At 42.2% G+C, this 17,439-nt stretch overlaps 1 protein-coding gene across 1 annotated transcript in view; it reads left to right on the top strand.

The window, feature by feature from the left end:
- Positions 1-17,439, top strand: part of LOC311099751 (rap guanine nucleotide exchange factor 1-like) — a 90,529-nt gene that overhangs the window by 37,652 nt on the left and 35,438 nt on the right. The window contains exons 2-5 of the mRNA XM_084140490.1: positions 6,466-6,611; positions 10,880-11,058; positions 16,695-16,851; positions 17,315-17,406. Coding sequence (XP_083996616.1) covers positions 6,466-6,611; positions 10,880-11,058; positions 16,695-16,851; positions 17,315-17,406 — 574 coding nt within the window. The remainder of the gene's footprint in view (positions 1-6,465; positions 6,612-10,879; positions 11,059-16,694; positions 16,852-17,314; positions 17,407-17,439) is intronic.

The following is a 17,439-nucleotide window of genomic DNA, read 5'->3' as shown; positions in this document are numbered from 1 at the left end:
CTCTGCCTTCCTGGCAGGCCCTGGGGAGCAAATCAAGTGCGCTGTAGGCCTACCACTGGCCAATCGGATGGCTCAGATTAGTGTCTGCCGTAACGTAGCAGGCATAAAAGAACGCTACAGCAAAGTTGATACTGTGATTTTTCTACATTTTTAGCGAGACTGTCAACGAATTCCTCAAAAGCTGCTGTTTCTATGAGTTCATGTTTAAGTTTTTACTCAGCACTGTCAACATTTTCTATTCAACACTTTTATAAGCCATAAAATGCACGATCTCCCTACTTCCACTCGCTCTACAACCAGAACTCCAGCTGTAATGAATGAGTAGGAAAGTGTATCGATAGGCTTGCGTTGTTATTATTAGTGGCTTGGGTCTTTTTTAATATCAATGAATATTTTACTTTCTCAGTTCATAGGAGTAACAACATGAATATGTGCATGAGGCAGAAATAATGCGGTGTGACTCCAGTTTCGCCATCAGCTGGAAGACGGTGTCCCTTTTTGGTCAGTGTCAGCAGAGGAAAGGGAGAGCAGAGGGACGTTAAGTGCAGTGGCGGTGGTGACGTTTATGATGAGGGAGGACGATTATATATTTTTATTTCTATAACATATAGGATGACTACATTCATATTCCATTCACCCAGCTCAATGGAACATCGATAGGTTTAGGCTACTAGGTTGAGAGAAAAATGTGGCTAATCAAGGTGACAGACACATTCAATACCGCCTTGCACACTTGCCTGCACCTAGCTGATCGAGGGTGTAATCATTTGTCCCACAGTTGCAAATGTTGGTTTCTATTCGACAGATTGAGGTACAGTATGTTTATCCCCATTTCGTTCCGTTTGCTTCCGTTTTAAGAAATGTTTTTCAACAGAATTGTTTGAATGAATACACCCCTGATCACACGCTAACACAGTTCACTTTCATAGCAGCCACATACAAAGAGAGTGATCACTTTGCTCGTTGTATAATTCCTTCTCACATCTACGCTCTCTCCTCCTCTCACCTTTTCCCTTTGCTTGTGGACTTCAGTGCACAACACATCAGCTGTCTGGAACCAGGCTAAGAAACCTTTCCAAGCCAAACCTTCATATTATAACCACTAACCGCCTAATATTATACACACAGCCCACATCGTTGTCACCATATTAGCTAACGTCATACCAATGATTTTTATAACTAACCCAAGATAGACCAGAGCCTGTCGTTTCCAATGGGAGCAAATGAATCATAGTGGGTAAAACAAGCAAGGAGTTGGGCAGAGCCAAGGACGAGCTAGTGAGATCCTATTGGCGCGTTCTAACATTTATTTGCATATTTCCGCTAGGAAACGCCTATTCTGTGTGCGTGTGCAATAACTCAATTTGCCCTCCTTCTAAACAAGGCAGTTTTTAGAAACTTAGAAACAAAGGGTAAAGTCTACTAAACGCAGTCCACTCTGCTTGTTACAGATTCTAGCTTTGGAAACAGAAAACTGTATGGAGATCAAATATTTCATAGAGTAGATTTGCATAATGTCTGCCAAAATCCATCTCGCTCCATCTTCTCCCACTGCCGGCCACTGGGCTTCCTCTCATCACCATATTTGGTAGTGAGTGTAAACGCCAACCGGATGCTTCACATTTATACATCCGGTGAAATATCTTCTCATTGTTGTGTCTGTGGTCATAGTCAACATAGCTACTATAACTAACGTGTTAGTAAACCACTACAATAATGCAGTACAATAAGCAAGCAGTTTAGCAGTTACACCGGCGGGCCCCGATGGCAATAAATTAATAAAACCAAAAGCTTATTGGAAGAGTTCCAGTGTTGGATATCCATAGCCAGCTAGCGAACATAGCATCCCTCTCTGTATGAACCGGGTGTTTTGAGTAAGCTAAATTAGTTTGCTGCATTCACTAGCTAAGTGAAAGTGAAAAAAATGCAACAAAATATAGCTAGCTCTCTCTCTCTGTTGCTTCTCCATCCAGCTGTAGCTTATGCTTTCAGTACTATAATTATTCTCTGATCCTTTGATTGGGTGAACAACATGTCATTTCATGCTGCAAGAGCTCTGATAGGTTGGAGGACATCCTCCGGAAGTTGTCATAATTGTCTATGGAACGGGGTGAGAACCATGAGCCTCCTAGGTTTTGTATTGAAGTCAATGTACCCAGAAGAGGACGGAAACTATCGGTCCTCCGACTACACGATGGCGCTACCCTACAGAGTGCTGTTGAGGCTACTGTAGACCTTCTTTGCATAACAGTGTGTTTTAATCAATTATTTGGTGATATGAATATATTTAGTATAGTTTTATCTTAAAATGATAACTTTTTAAAATATTTCACCTCTTTTCTGAGTCTGCTGCCCTCTCCCTACGCTGAGACTGATCATCAGATGCAGGCTCCATCCAGTAAAATAAAAAAAAAGCAAATTATAACAAGATATGCTCACTCAGCTGTACCTCACAAGTAATACAAAAACTGATATGTTACCGGTGTGATCATTTAGCCTACCTCAGATGTTGAAATATATATTTGTTAAATGATCTGAGAAAAACAGCAATGCATTGGCAGGGCAAGTCAAGCAAAGCCAAAATGTTGTGATAATGTTTTAAGCCTATTTTTAAATATGTTAATGTTACATAGGCTTACATTTTTTAAGTCATGTAAAAAAAAAAATAATCTGAATGGTAGATCTCGGCTTCCGTTTTGACTCAGAAAGTGATGACCACTGCTCTAAAATGTGCACCTAGTCTGAGAGACTATTGATCAAGCCAGAGAGAAACAGGAACAGCAGTGTGTTGCGTTGTCTCTCTTCCCCCGGGGTTTGTACTGCATGTGTCTAGACAGTCCCTCTCTCTGTTCCACTGCTGCTGGCACTAAAAGAGACAGACACAGACAGAACACGCACACTTTTAATAGGCTATCCCCTCTAAAGAGAACACTAGCTAATAGCTGCCTATCTGAAGCTCTACTGTCTTTCAGCCATTGTGATTTTAGGCCATTTCATGTGTATTAGGTACCACCAGTACCACCTTTTGTCATGGTCCCTGCTTTTTTAACTGAAGTTAATTGCGTTGCCCTTAGAAACTGCCTCACTCGTTTTCAATTCTATCTCTTGAATGAATGTCAAGACATGATCTGAGCATTGTAGTTTGGGGGCAGCCAGTCATGTTGATATCAGGCTAGATGTTGGATCAAATAATAGTACACTGTTGAATCATAATTCAGAGAAATAGACTGAATTACATTAAGGGTTAAAGGCTAAATGGGGTCATGATAGCTATATATAACTGGATGGATATCTCAATATTATTTCTAGCTCTCCTCCTAGGGAGGTGTGTCTAGGAGTCATACTGGATGGATGTCTCATAACGACAACACCAAACGCTGGCTACTTGTTCTAGATAGAAGCCTGGTGATCTATGGCTGCTTTCAAGGGCTGGTTGTAAGGAGATGGAGGAAGAGAGGGATGAAGAGGAGAATGGCTTTTTTTCTCTTTTACCTCTCTTTCCTGGTGGCTTACAATAGGGCTGTTTATTATTTATCTCCTGCCTCTGTCGGTCTGTGTGTGCAGCAGACAGAGGGAGGTAGAGAGGGAGAAGATGGGGGGGAAGGGGGAATTCACCCGGGAGGAGAGAAGCGTGGATCGCTCCCCTCTCTCCTAAATCTCTTTAACAATCTGTCAGCGGCTTGGGGAAACTCTGCAAAATGACTCTGCCATTGGGTAGTGGCCAAATGACCAAAACAAAAGTGAAAAAAATTAGTCTTGTATTGCTTGTAGGGTTGACAAATTATTATAAACTCAGCAAAAAAAGAAATGTCCCTTTTTCAGGACCCTGTCTTTCAAAGATAATTCGTAAAAATCCCAATAACTTCACAGATCTTCATTGTAAAGGGTTTAAACACTTTTTCCCATGCTTGTTCAATGAACCATAAACAATTAATGAACATGCACCTGTGGAATGGTCATTAAGACACTAACAGCTTACAGACGGTCGGCAATTAAGGTCACAGTTATGAAAACTTAAGACACTAAAGAGGCCTTTCTACTGACTCATGCAAAGGATTGTTACCTCTAACCAGGATTGCCATTACAAAAATTGCATTTTTGGCAAGCAATTATTATTTTAGCAAACAATTATTGTGAATCATCCTATATTGTCCCTAATGTCTTTACTCCCTAGCCACAGTTGTGGGATACATACAAACACACACAAAAACACTCATACACACTCAACCCCTTTCCCCCACAAACAACCATAAACTCAATGCTCAACAGTTGTTCCATCCCAGAGCCCAACTCAAGAAAGGACTTGATTTATGAATGCATATACAGTTGCAGCTGTTTGAGAAGGCATGCAAAAACGGGCAAAATGGGGAGATTTGATTAACCATTGTCAAGTCCTAGGTGATGGAGATCATGATACACCCCCTTCCCCTGAAACGCACACACGCTGGTCCCCCGTTTTGACCATTTTCCCAAGCATCTCTGTGCAGTCAGACCTTTGATTATTTTGTGCCACCAGGGCCACAATAATATGCCCCCTCTCTGAATGTCAGAGTGTGACCCTCCCCTCCCCATGGGTTTCTGCAGCTAGTGTTGCAGCACTGCCACTACCTGGGTGGGGGCACCCCACTGGAATCCCCACCGGCTAAGTACAAGTTCGTCAAGGTTCTCATTAGCAGCTTTGAGAATTTCCTTGTATATTATGTTCTCCCATCAGGGGGCTTTGGCTTTGTAGGACCAACCCTGCCAGGCAGGCTCAGAATGTTGAGGGGGCGGTACTGCTTTAGTAGGTCTCTGACCGCATTCATCTTTCTGATTTGGCTGCGTATAGGCTACTGACAGTAGGCCCATAAAACAGATAAGGACTTCTCCTTAGTGTATTGGTTGCTCAGGTGGGTGTCTAGGGCATAGGGTTGGGGACCGTTCCATCATGATAGCACAATAAATAAATAAACTATATTTATAATTTATTTTAAAATGTATATCCCATATCTGCACAAAATTGAAAGCTCTCTCTCACAACCCCTGCTCACAAACACACATGGGCTCTGGGATTTGCAACCATTATCATTTTTAACTCACTTAACTCCAAACTTTTCCAAAAAACACACACCCCACCTTCCATCACAATACATCCGCACATACCCACATACTGTGCCTTCTATGTCCTCTGTTTGCTGTGTTTTATCTCTACCATGTTGATTACTTTTGTGTTCCAGTTCCTTATATTTGAAGATGGATTATTTCACTAATTATCCTTCCTTCTAATGCTGTCTTATCAATTTATGAAATACTATAAATGGAAAGTCTAATACTAATTATTTTCCAACATTCCCTATCTAGAATGGTATAGTGTAGTTGTAGTTTATTTCTTTAACAATTGTTGTATTTGATTGCTTTTCTATATTTTTTTTATTACAATCCCTACCATGGCTAGTATTGGGTGTTCCATCATTCGACTCCTTTGTAATATTTAGAATAGCCATTTAGAATGAATGAGACTTACTTAGTTTAGCTTTAATGATTCCCAAATAGACAACATAATTATTTTTACTCATTATTTAGTTACTTCTGTCTTTAAATCAGTAATCATATTCTGGCATTTCAAATGAAAAACACAATTTCTTATATAATGATGATAACCAATTGTCTGACTATTATATTTTTGGTAAGATTAACAGTAATTTCACTAAACCTAAATAAAAAAGCCATTATATTTTATTATAATATTACCTGCCTCATGCTTAACAATTATTTGTACATTTTGTCCAGGACAACACCATTTTTCAGTGTGTGCATGCGCATGCTTGAGCGCCTGTGTGTCTGTTAGCTCCTGTATGCGTGTGTCCACGCACTCCCTATCAGCCTGGCCTCTCCAAGATAGGAGCAGAGCCTGGTAGTGAGTCGACCAGACTAGACTGCGACCAGCAGCAGTGTTATCAATCAGGGGAAGCTGTGGAAATGTGAACATGATTAGACCTGATAGCATCTCTGTTGTACCCTCAGCTGTACACAGACAGATAGGACTACACCAGCCTGGCTGCTACTACTGGGCCCTACTGCGCTGGCACACACAGCTACAGCAATGGCATTTTGTCAGGGCTATGATCATTGATTGGCACTGTTTCTTATTTATCTGCCACTTATTCCTATTGTTTTGTCTCTTCCTTATATTTTAGCCTGGTTGGCGTTCATTATGGCACACCGTAGCAAAATGGTTTGCAAAGAAAACGAAAATGAGTGTTTTCTCTTGGACAAGTTCAGATAGTAACTCCCCGTTTCAGACAGTTTTCTTCCATTTTGTGCCTGCTGAACATGACCCTTGTCTGTGGTTTAGCCTACTTCTCTGAAATGTACTATGGTGCCAAAGTCCAACATATCTACTTCAGGCCACTTCCATCCCCCCTCTCTGCCATTCCTTCTCCTCTAACCGATGTCTCATCCCTGTTTTCCTCTCCTCCTCCTAAGACTCGCAGCGCTCTCACCTCTCCTCCTTCACCATGAAGCTGAAGGACAAGTTCCACTCTCCCAAGATCAAGAGGACCCCATCGAAGAAGGGCAAGCAGCTGCAGGTCGAGTCAGCCGTCAAGAGCCAAGAGAAACCTGTCAACAAGGTGGGTGGGTGGGAGGTAGAGCAATACAAAAGTAATTTCGTGATAAGTTGACCCATTTTGTCCTAACGATAAATACGTTTTGTTTTTTTATGCACAGTTACTTTTCATTAGGGCTCTAGACTGACCTTTTCCAGTGCCAAGTAGGACATACAAGGAGTTGACTTTTTCATCTAACGTGTTCAGGGAATGCAGATGTGCAACATGCCAGAATAATCAGATTTCTCTTTTTGGCTCTTTATAGATGAATTTACCTGCATCTCTTTTGTGCGTTTTGGCCTAGATTGCTAACTCTAAATATGATATTGTTGCTAGATAGCCATGCAATTGATCTAACAGTAATTTCACCGCAAATGGCACACTCCGCTCTGTTCCTCCAGGGCGTCATCTGAATTGCGTACTCTGTTTGTAAAGTGGAGTTATGTCCTAAATATTGATAGTTGAGAAATAATAGTTATACTCACATAAAGCTGAGTCAATCCTCTTTTTTTAACAGCAGTTACAGTAGAAATTCCATTTTGAAATGTTGCTCAACTGACCTACAGTGCCTTCAGAAATTATTCATACAGCCTGAATACAAAATGGATTAAATATATATTTTTTCTCACCCATCTACACACAATACCCCATAACGACAAAGTGAAAACATGTTTAAAAAAATGTTAGCCACTTTTATTGAAAATTAAATACAGATATCTAATTTACATAAGTATTCACACCCCTGAGTCAATACTTTGTAGAAGCACCTTTGGCAGCGATTACAGCTGTGAGTCTTTCTGGGTAAGTCTCTAAGAGCTTTCCACACCTGGATTTTGCAACATTTGCCCATTATTCTTTCAAAATTCCTTAAGCTATGTCAAGTTGGTTGTTGATCATTGCTAGACAACCATTTTCAGGTCTTGCCATATATTTTGTTGTAGATTTAAGTCAAAACTTTAACTCGGCCACTCAAGAAGATTCACTGTCTTCTTGGCCTTGTGTTTTAGGTTATTGTCCTGCTGAAAGGTGAATTCATCTCCCAGTGTCTGGTGGAAAGCAGACTGAACCAGGTTTTCCTCTAGGGTTTTGTATATTTTTTTATCCTGAAAAACTCCCCAGTCCTTAACGATTACAAGCATACCCATGAAGTTACCACTATGCTTGAAAATATTGAGTGTTACTCAGTAATGTGTTGTATTAGATTTGCCCCAAACATAACACTTTCTATTCAGGAAAAAAAGTGAATTGCTTCTTCTTTTCACTCTGTCAATTAGGTTAGAATTGTGGAGTAACTACAATGTTTTTGATCCATCCTCAGTTTTCTCCTATCACAACCATTAAACTCTGTAACTAAAGTCACCATTGGCATCATGGTGAAATCCCTGAGCGGTTGGTTTCCTTCCTCTCCAGCAACTGAGTTAGGAAGGACGCTTGTATCTTTGTAGTGAATACATTAAAAAAAAGGATTACTTAGAATTAAATAATAATGAAATGGAAAATGCCTTATTAGGCTACACAGTGCCTTTTGAATTCCCTTTTAGAAACACGAGTTTGGTCAGTCTTTGGTTTGAGGATCAGGCGGTGAGCTATGCATGCCTAGTTCGTTAATTTAGCCTAGCAGATTCTCTTATATTCCCATGCCCTAATCACAGTCAACACAAATCTATTTTGTAACAACAATCTCATGGAATAGAAGGCCTACCTGATGCATATAGGCATACCTGATGATATGCGGCTGCTGTGTTAAACAACAAATGGCTTTTTCTTGAATTCATTGGTGATCAGATACTTCAGTTGTAACTGGTTCTGTTGTGCTCAATTTTTACAGTTGTTAGACAACTTTAGCACTGTTCCAAACTTAGACTATCCTATTTTTTAACAATAGCCTGTATAGAAATCAAAATGTCTTCGGTGCTGGAGCATGCGCTCATTCGTTGTCATACTCTGTTGTGGTATTAAACAAGATTCTGCTTGTCTCCAGTCATGTAAAATGAGTTATGAAATGCTTTTATAAAATACATTTTTTTCTCGGACAGTAAATAAGATGATAGATTCATGCAATACTTGTAATATAATGGATATCTTTTCACCCCTACCCTTGTCCACGGTGGTTTGCGAATCCACAACCTTCTGACTACATTGCCATGTAATGCTTACAAAACAGAGAACTGTTTCTAAAACTGCATATCTAAGGCTCTGGTCTGTCCTAGGAGTGAGGGTGAACGGTAGGCTGGTTCTCTGCTATCCACTTTGATTTCAATATTATTTTGGGTATAGGGGAGGGTCACTTGTTGTTTTTATCAAGCGTTCAGGGTGGTTCGGGTAAAAATATATTTTACTGAAGGGAGGGCCATCCATTTTCTCCAGGTATCCCTCATTATAAACAATGTACAGTCCCTAGTAAAGAGAGGGAACAAACAATATCAATAGCCTATAGAAAAATGTAATGACAAGTTGAATCAAGTTTAAGCATATTAAGAAAGAAATTATCCATCCGGGACAGGAAAATCCCTCCTTGTGAGGTTGAAAACCAAATGGCCAATAATCAATGATTTATATATACACTAGATGACTGATAGGGGGTCCTGTTTTGAAGCCACCGGGCCTCCATCTTGGCGCTCACCCACCATTGTATTTTATTTTATTTTGGAAGCTATAGAAATGCATTTATTAATGTCTACATTTGTTTGTGCCACGTTTATTATATTAGACACCTTAATGCATACTTTTAAATAATATTATTTGAGGTAAACATAAACATTTATAAAAAATAAAAGATAATTTTTTCCTTAAATTAAAATTGTTTCATTCCTTTTTGGAGGACTGCTTCTTCTGGGGAGTGACAATATGGTCAACTGGTTGCTTCAACACCTCTCACTGTCCAATACATAGCATCAGCAATCCAGGGTTATATACATCATTGCCAGTAACCTATCCTCCTACTAATAAGCCTTTCATAAAAGCTTTAAGACGTGTCAAAAACTCATTCCACAGAGGGCCGAGTGTCTGCGGGTTTTCACTCCTCCCTTGTACTTGATTGATGAAATAAGGTCACTAATTAGTAAGGAACTTCCCTTACCTGGTTGTCCATGTCTTAATTGAAAAAACAAATTCCATTCATTGCGCTAACGCTAGTTAGCAGTGGCTTGCGAAACTACCTCTAACTTCCTTCATACTGGACGCAGGTACATACAAATGGTATCCATGAGTTCATCCGACTCTGGGGAAGTAGATAAAGTGCTTCATTGCCAAAATCCAGATTAAGGCAGGGGTGACAGACTTACTGCCCAATCCGGCCCGCGTGTGGTTTGAGTAAAAAACGAACTCAATATACTTTTTTAAAATGACTAAAACCAAATCAAAACGATGTAGAAATTATAATGGACCTATATTCATACAGTTTAATGACTGTGCAGCTCGCTAATAATGACTAGACAGTCAGGGGACATTGAGAATTCCAAAAACAATGGATAATGGACTATTTTCTGCAAATTTTGACGTCAAGGAAAAATAACACATTTTAATTGCGGCCCTCCCGACCTCGTTGAAGACCGAATGCGGTCCCTGGGCAAAATTGTTTAGACACCTGTCACGAGAATTTATATCTCAAATTAATCAAACTTAATGCTTTGAATAATTCCCAGAGGGTGTAAGGCTCTGGTTTAATCATGAATTAAACAAAGGTCCGCAACCAACAAGAATGATCTGTATGTTTTAATCATGGAGAGCTCTGGCGCCAAAAAATACATACACAGCCTTTATACCCCCTGACACACAAAGGCACTTTGCTCCGCCCACCTTTAAACAGCTTCTCAGTCCCCTTCACCCTGGAATGCTTTCTCAGCAGTTTCTAACTCCTCCCCCTCTGTTAGTGGGTTGACACTACATTATAACTCTAACACCGTTCACACATTTATACTGTATTTGGGGTGAAATCCTTTAGTCATTATTCTTAAAATACAAATTAATCTATCAACACCCCTGCTTTAAGGCCTGGATTAAGCTTCCTTTGAAAATGCACATTTTTTCCATCCATCAATTATTATATCATATGAAGCTGATTTCCTCCAAGTTACCATGTTTCATTGTGTTCATTAGGGCCATTATTTGATTTGATTTATTAGGATCCCCATTAGTCGACGCCAATGGTGATCGATTATTGCGATAGAAAATGACAACAGGTTCAAATAGTACCTCCCAGATTCACTCTGTTTCCATCCTTTCGTTCCCTACTGAACACGACCAAGATTTCCTCTAAGCTGACCATGATTTTCATTCATTCTGTTCTGTAGAAGGTGAGTCGGCTGGAGGAGCAGGAGAAGGAGGTGGTGAGCGCTCTGCGCTACTTCAAGACCATCGTTGACAAGATTGTGGTGGAGAAGAAGGTGCTGGAGATGCTGCCCGGCTCGGCCAGCAAGGTCCTGGAGGCCATCCTACCACTGGTGCAGGTGGAGGCCCGGATAACACACAGGTACATGGGCTGAGAATGTAGAAGGGCTTATAGTGAGCACAAGACGTTGAAAATGCATCTTTTTGATTGAAAATGCATATTTTCAATCAAGAATATGTATTTGCAACGTGTTTTCAATGTCATAGGGGGCTAGCATGCAAAATAGTATGCAGGTAAAAGTAGATGGGCTTAGCATAGGTTAGTGGGATCTTAGTCTGTAACTTATCGTGTATTGTAGCCTAGGCATGTTGCAGCTTAGTGAGATGGGCTTCGTGCTACATCACAGAACATTCTTGCAGATTTTCCACAAAATAACATAAACAAAAGGTGCCCCCAAGACCTAACTGAAAGGGATAGCTCACCCAAATTACAAAAATGATCTATTGGTTTCCTTAACCTGTAAGCAGTCTATGGACAAGGTATGACAGCAATCCATGCTTTAGTTTTGTTTACCTGGCCACTGTTTTAAATGCTAACTTTTTAGTATTTGTGGCACAAATCCAATGGTGTGATCGCTAACTGCTAGCTAGCTGCTTGTGGCTGCGATTGACGTGTCCTGTTGTAACTTTTCTCTAAAACGAGTACAGATGTTGCAACATTATCAGGATCTACACTTGAAATAATAGTGAGTAGGGGTGGGTGGTATCCAGATTTTCATACCGTCATACCATTTGTGTACCATACCGGGGTATTTTTTTAATTTATTTTTTATTTCACCTTTATTTAACCAGGTAAGCCAGTTGAGAACAAGTTCTCATTTACAACTGCGACCTGGCCAAGATAAAGCATAGTAGTGCGATAAAAACAACAACACAGAGTTACATATGGGGTAAAAAAACATAAAGTCAAAAAATACAACAGAAAATATATATACAGTGTGTGCAAATGTAGCAAGTTATGGAGGTAAGGCAATAAATAGGCTATAGTGCAAAATAATTACAATTAGTATTAACACTGGAATGCTAGATGTGCAAGAGATTATGTGCAAATAGAGATACTGGGGTGCAAAAGAGCAAAATAAATAACAATATAGGGATGAGGTAGTTGGGTGGGCTAATTTCAGATGGGCTGTGTACAGGTGCAGTGATCGGTAAGGTGCTCTGACAACTGATGCTTAAAGTTAGTGAGGGAGATAAGAGTCTCCAGCTTCAGAGATTTTTGCAATTCGTTCCAGTCATTGGCAGCAGAGAACTGGAAGGAATGGCGGCCAAAGGAGGTGTTGGCTTTGGGGATGACCAGTGAGATATACCTGCTGGAGCGCAGACTACGGGTGGGTGCTGCTATGGTGACCAATGAGCTAAGATAAGGCGGGGATTTGCCTAGCAGTGATTTATAGATGGCCTGGAGCCAGTCGGTTTGACGACGAACATGGAGTGAGGACCAGCCAACAAGAGCGTACAGGTCACAGTGGTGGGTAGTGTATGGGGCTTTGGAGACAAAACGGATGGCACTGTGATAGACTACATCCAATTTGCTGAGTAGAGTGTTGGAGGCTATTTTGTAAATGACATCGCCGAAGTCAAGGATCGGTAGGATAGTCAGTTTTACGAGGGCATGTTTGGCAGCATGAGTGAAGGAGGCTTTGTTGAGAAATAGGAAGCCGATTCTAGATTTAACTTTGGATTGGAGATTCTTAATGTGAGTCTGGAAGGAGAGTTTACAGTCTAACCAGACACCTAGGTATTTGTAGTTGTCCACATACTCTAGGTCAGACCCGTCGAGAGTGGTGATTCTAGTCGGGTGGGCGGGTGCCAGCAGCGTTCGATTGAAGAGCATGCATTTAGTTTTACTAGTGTTTAAGAGCAGTTGGAGGCTACTGAAGGAGTGTTGTATGGCATTGAAGCTCGTTTGGAGGTTTGTTAACACAGTGTCCAATGAAGGGCCAGATGTATACAAAATGGTGTCGTCTGCGTAGAGGTGGATCTGAGAGTCACCAGCAGCAAGAGCGACATCATTGATATACACGGAGAAAAGAGTCGGCCCAAGAATTGAACCCTGTGGCACCCCCATAGAGACTGCCATAGGTCCAGACAACAGGCCCTCCGATTTGACACACTGAACTCTATCTGAGAAGTAGTTGGTGAACCAGGCGAGGCAGTCATTTGAGAAACCAAGGCTATTTAGTCTGCCAATAAGAATGCGGTGGTTGACAGAGTCGAAAGCCTTGGCCAGGTCGATGAAGACGGCTGCACAGTACTGTCTATTATCGATTACGGTTATAATATCGTTTAGGACCTTGAGCGTGGCTGAAGTGCACCCATGACCAGCTCGGAAACCGGATTGCATAGCGGAGAAGGTACGGTGGGATTCGAAATGGTCGGTGATCTGTTTTGTTAACTTGGCTTTCAAATACTTTCGAAAGGCAGGGCAGGATGGATATAGGTCTGTAACAGTTTGGATCTACAGTGTCACCCCCTTTGAAGAGGGGGATGACCGCGGCAGCTTTCCAATCTCTGGGGATCTCAGACGTTACGAAAGAGAGGTTGAACAGACTAGTAATAGGGGTTGCGACAATTTCGGCGGCTAGTTTTAGAAAGAAAGGGTCCAGATTGTCTAGCCCAGCTGATTTGTAGGGGTCCAGATTTTGCAGCTCTTTCAGAACATCAGCTGTCTGAATTTGTGTGAAGGAGAAGCGGGGGGGGCATGGGCAAGTTGCAGCGGAGGGTGCAGAGTTGGTGGCCGGGGTAGTGGTAGCCAGGTGGAAAGCATGGCCAGCCGTAGCAAAATGCTTGTTGAAATTCTCGATTATTGTAGATTTATCGGTGGTGATAGTGTTTCCTAGCCTCAGTGCAGTGGGCAGCTGGGAGGAAGTGCTCTTATTCTCCATGGACTTTACAGTGTCCCAAAACTTTTTGGAGTTAGTGCTACAGGATGCAAATTTCTGTTTGAAAAAGTTAGCCTTTGCTTTCCTGACTGCTTGTGTATATTGGTTCCTAACTTCCCTGAAAAGTTGCATATCGCGGGGGCTATTTGATGCTAATGCCGTACGCCACAGGATGTTTTTGTGCTGGTCAAGGGCAGTCAAGTCTGAGGAGAACCAGGGGCTATATCTGTTCTTAGTTCTGTATTTTTTGAATGGGGCATGTTTATTTAAGATTGAGAGGAAATTACTTTTAAAGAACAACCAGGCATCCTCTACTGACGGAATGAGATCTATATCCATCCAGGATACCTGGGCCAGGTCAATTAGGAAGGCCTGCTCGCTAAAGTGTTTTAGGGAGCGTTTGACAGTGATGTGGGGTGGTCGTTTGACCGCGGACCCGTTACGGACGCAGGCAATAAGGCAGTGATCGCTGAGATCCTGGTTGAAGACAGCGGAGGTGTATTTAGAGGGTAAGTTAGTCAGGATGATATCTATGAGGGTACCCATGGTTACGGATTTAGGGTTGTACCTGGTAGGTTCGTTGATAATTTGCGTGAGATTGAGGGCATCTAGTTTGGATTGTAGGATGGCCGGGGTATTAAGCATATCCCAATTTAGGTCACCAAGCAGTACGAACTCTGAGGATAAATGGGGGGCAATCAATTCACATATGGTGTCCAGGGCACAGCTGGGGGCTGAGGGGGGTCTGTAGCAAGCAGCAACAGTGAGAGACTTATTTCTGGAAAGGTGGATTTTTAGAAGTACAAGCTCAAACTGTTTGGGCACAGACCTGGATAGTATGATAGAGCTCTTCCGGTATTACCGGAAGTGCACACAAGGGGTGCTATTTCTTTATAAATAAAAATAATAATAATACATTTGGGCGCACAAAACAATTTAGGATCTTGATCCAGGAGAGGATTGATTGTCTCTGCTGTAACCAAGAAGCTTGATCTAGCCACTTAGCTAGCAAGTTAGCAAACCAAATGCATAGCTGGAGCCCTGAGCTGGATATAATTTATTTGGCACATTTTAGATAGTTAACTCATAGTTATAAAGAGTGGCATAGCACGCACCCCCGTATTGAAAATCATACCGACGGTATGTATAAATACAGCAGTGTGTGGGGTATTGCTCAAGCCTAATAGTGAGGCATAATCACCTTAGGCTTCCTGGACCTTTCGATAGGTCAGGTATTTCATACCATCATGTTCATGTTGTCCCTATTAATCTCCTCATCTGGAATGTGAATGGGGGAAAATGTCATAGACCGTAGCTGTTTAGAACACCTACAGCTGGTTAGAAACAGAACAGGGTCGCATTCATTAGTGCACACCGTAACAAACAGTTTTGCAACGGAAAACAAAGTTCAGGTAGTCCCTCACCCTGTTTCAGTCCGTTTTCTTCCGTTTGGTGCCAAATGAATACGGCCCAGAACAAATCCTTCACTTAACAATATATTTTCTAGAACAGTCTGTCTTTGTAGAGCCCTGTAAAAGATACTTGGAGTTCTCTCCTCTGGAATGGCTGTGCGTGTCAGAACTAGCGTGCTGCTAGCGCGGCGCCATCAGTCATTGTTAAAGGGGGTCAGAGGTGACAGGTTTTGTATCTGGGCCCTGTTTTTAGTGCTGAGTGATGGATAGTGCTTACAGTGGTTGAGGAATGGGTCTCTGGGGGTCTGACCACCTCAACTCACACACACACCTCGGCCTCTTTGTGCCATTCCAGCCACAGACCCCAAACCCAATATTACTTCTCAGGACCCTAGAGGTCAAACTCGCACTCCCCAAGTCAACAGACCTATCGTCTGAACCATACAGGTCTAGATCACCGATCACACCCCAGCCTCAGAAACTACGCCTCTGCTTCTGGAAGAACCCTGGTCCAGTGCCCATATTCATAAAGAGTCCATGTAACCTTATTCATTGTGATTTAAAAGGAACAATTGATTGAGATGCTTTATGAATATGGCCCCAGTTGTTATTGCTTGACTCTCCTCTTGCCCGTGTAGTTAGTTCATCCTGGCCACTAGCCTTAGCCCCAGTCTTAGGCTCCACTGTGCCCATGCAGCCCCCAGCCCAACTGTAGCTGTGTCATAGAAATATAATCTATAGACGGGGCTTGGAACCTCTAACCCTGACAATTTGACTAGTAAACTCATGGGGAGGCCCGTTCTATAGATTATATTTCTATGAGCTGTATCCTGTAGAAGCAGTGGAGGGATATTCCAGAGTTGTGAATCAGCTGCAGCGTGTTGGGACTGGTCTGAACCTCCACCACACCCTACTGTTTCTCAATGCTCAGTTCAGCACAGGCACTATACTGTAGTTACCAACCAGACAATTCCCTCCCAGCACACAAACACATTCTCCACTTAATACCACCACAAAACACACCTTTTCCAGTCACACATGCATGCATGCACACACACAGTCACACACACACACACACACACATACCCCTCAGGGGAAATATTGAGTTAACCCCCTGTGTGGATACATATGGCTGCCTCAGTCACAGAGCTGGTGAAAAGATTCCCTAGTAATCCTTTAGTCTAATTGTCTGTATTCTCAATCTATGGAGTCTGACATTAAATGTCTTCCCCCACACCCCCACTCTCTCTTCCCTTTTACCATTCTCTTTCCACCCTTCCTTCATTCCCTCTTTTCTCTGTAACCGTGCCATCACTCTACTTTTCCACACCCTCCCACTTTTTCTCCATATCTATCTTTCCATTCTCCACCCCCCCCCCATCTCACCTATCACTGGCGACTTCCTCCTTATCTCTCCTTAGTTCGGCAGTGTCGTCGTGTCACAACCGTGTGTACCAGAGCCTGGCCAACCTGATCCGCTGGTCCGACCAGGTCATGCTGGACGACATCGACCTGGACGACAAGGACAACGTGGTCGCGGTCACCACCGTTATCAAGGCTGTGCTAGACGGGGTCAAGGTGAGTAGGGACGGTCGTGGGACCGTGAAACGATAGCTTTCAGCTCTCCGGGGCTCTCAAAGAGGGGCGTAGTCCCTGTTTCTCCCTTGCAGACCTGGGTCGAATACATTTGTCAAATAGGCCTACTTTCAAATACTTAAGCTGTAGTTGATTTAGTTTGCCTGGTACAATGGCACCATTGTATAGGTCCCAAAAGTACAAATGCCAAGCTAAATCAAGTGCATCTCAAATGTATTTTTGTTTAACCAGGTAGTCCCGTTGAGGTCAGAAGACCTCTTTCCCAAGGGAGACCTGGTCAAATTCTTTCAAAAGTAATTCAATATGATAGTGTATTTGACAAGAATTTAACTTAGGTCTGTCCCTTATAATAAATTGCCACCACTTATAATAGTAGTTGTAGTGTGTAATGTACATTAAATGAATATCAATAGATGTTGACTGGAGTTGTGTGCTTTTCTAACAGGAGCTGGTCAAACTCACCATAGAGAAACAGGAGCAGGCCTCGCCCACCACCCCCAACAAACCACCACCACCACCTATTGCCACACCTGAGAGGTAAGTGGACGTGCGTGCACACCAGACTTGACC

This window comes from Coregonus lavaretus (genome assembly GCF_964263955.1).
Source record: "Coregonus lavaretus genome assembly, chromosome: 24".
NCBI classification, from domain to species: domain Eukaryota; kingdom Metazoa; phylum Chordata; class Actinopteri; order Salmoniformes; family Salmonidae; genus Coregonus; species Coregonus lavaretus.
This window is presented reverse-complemented; position numbering and strand designations above follow the sequence as displayed.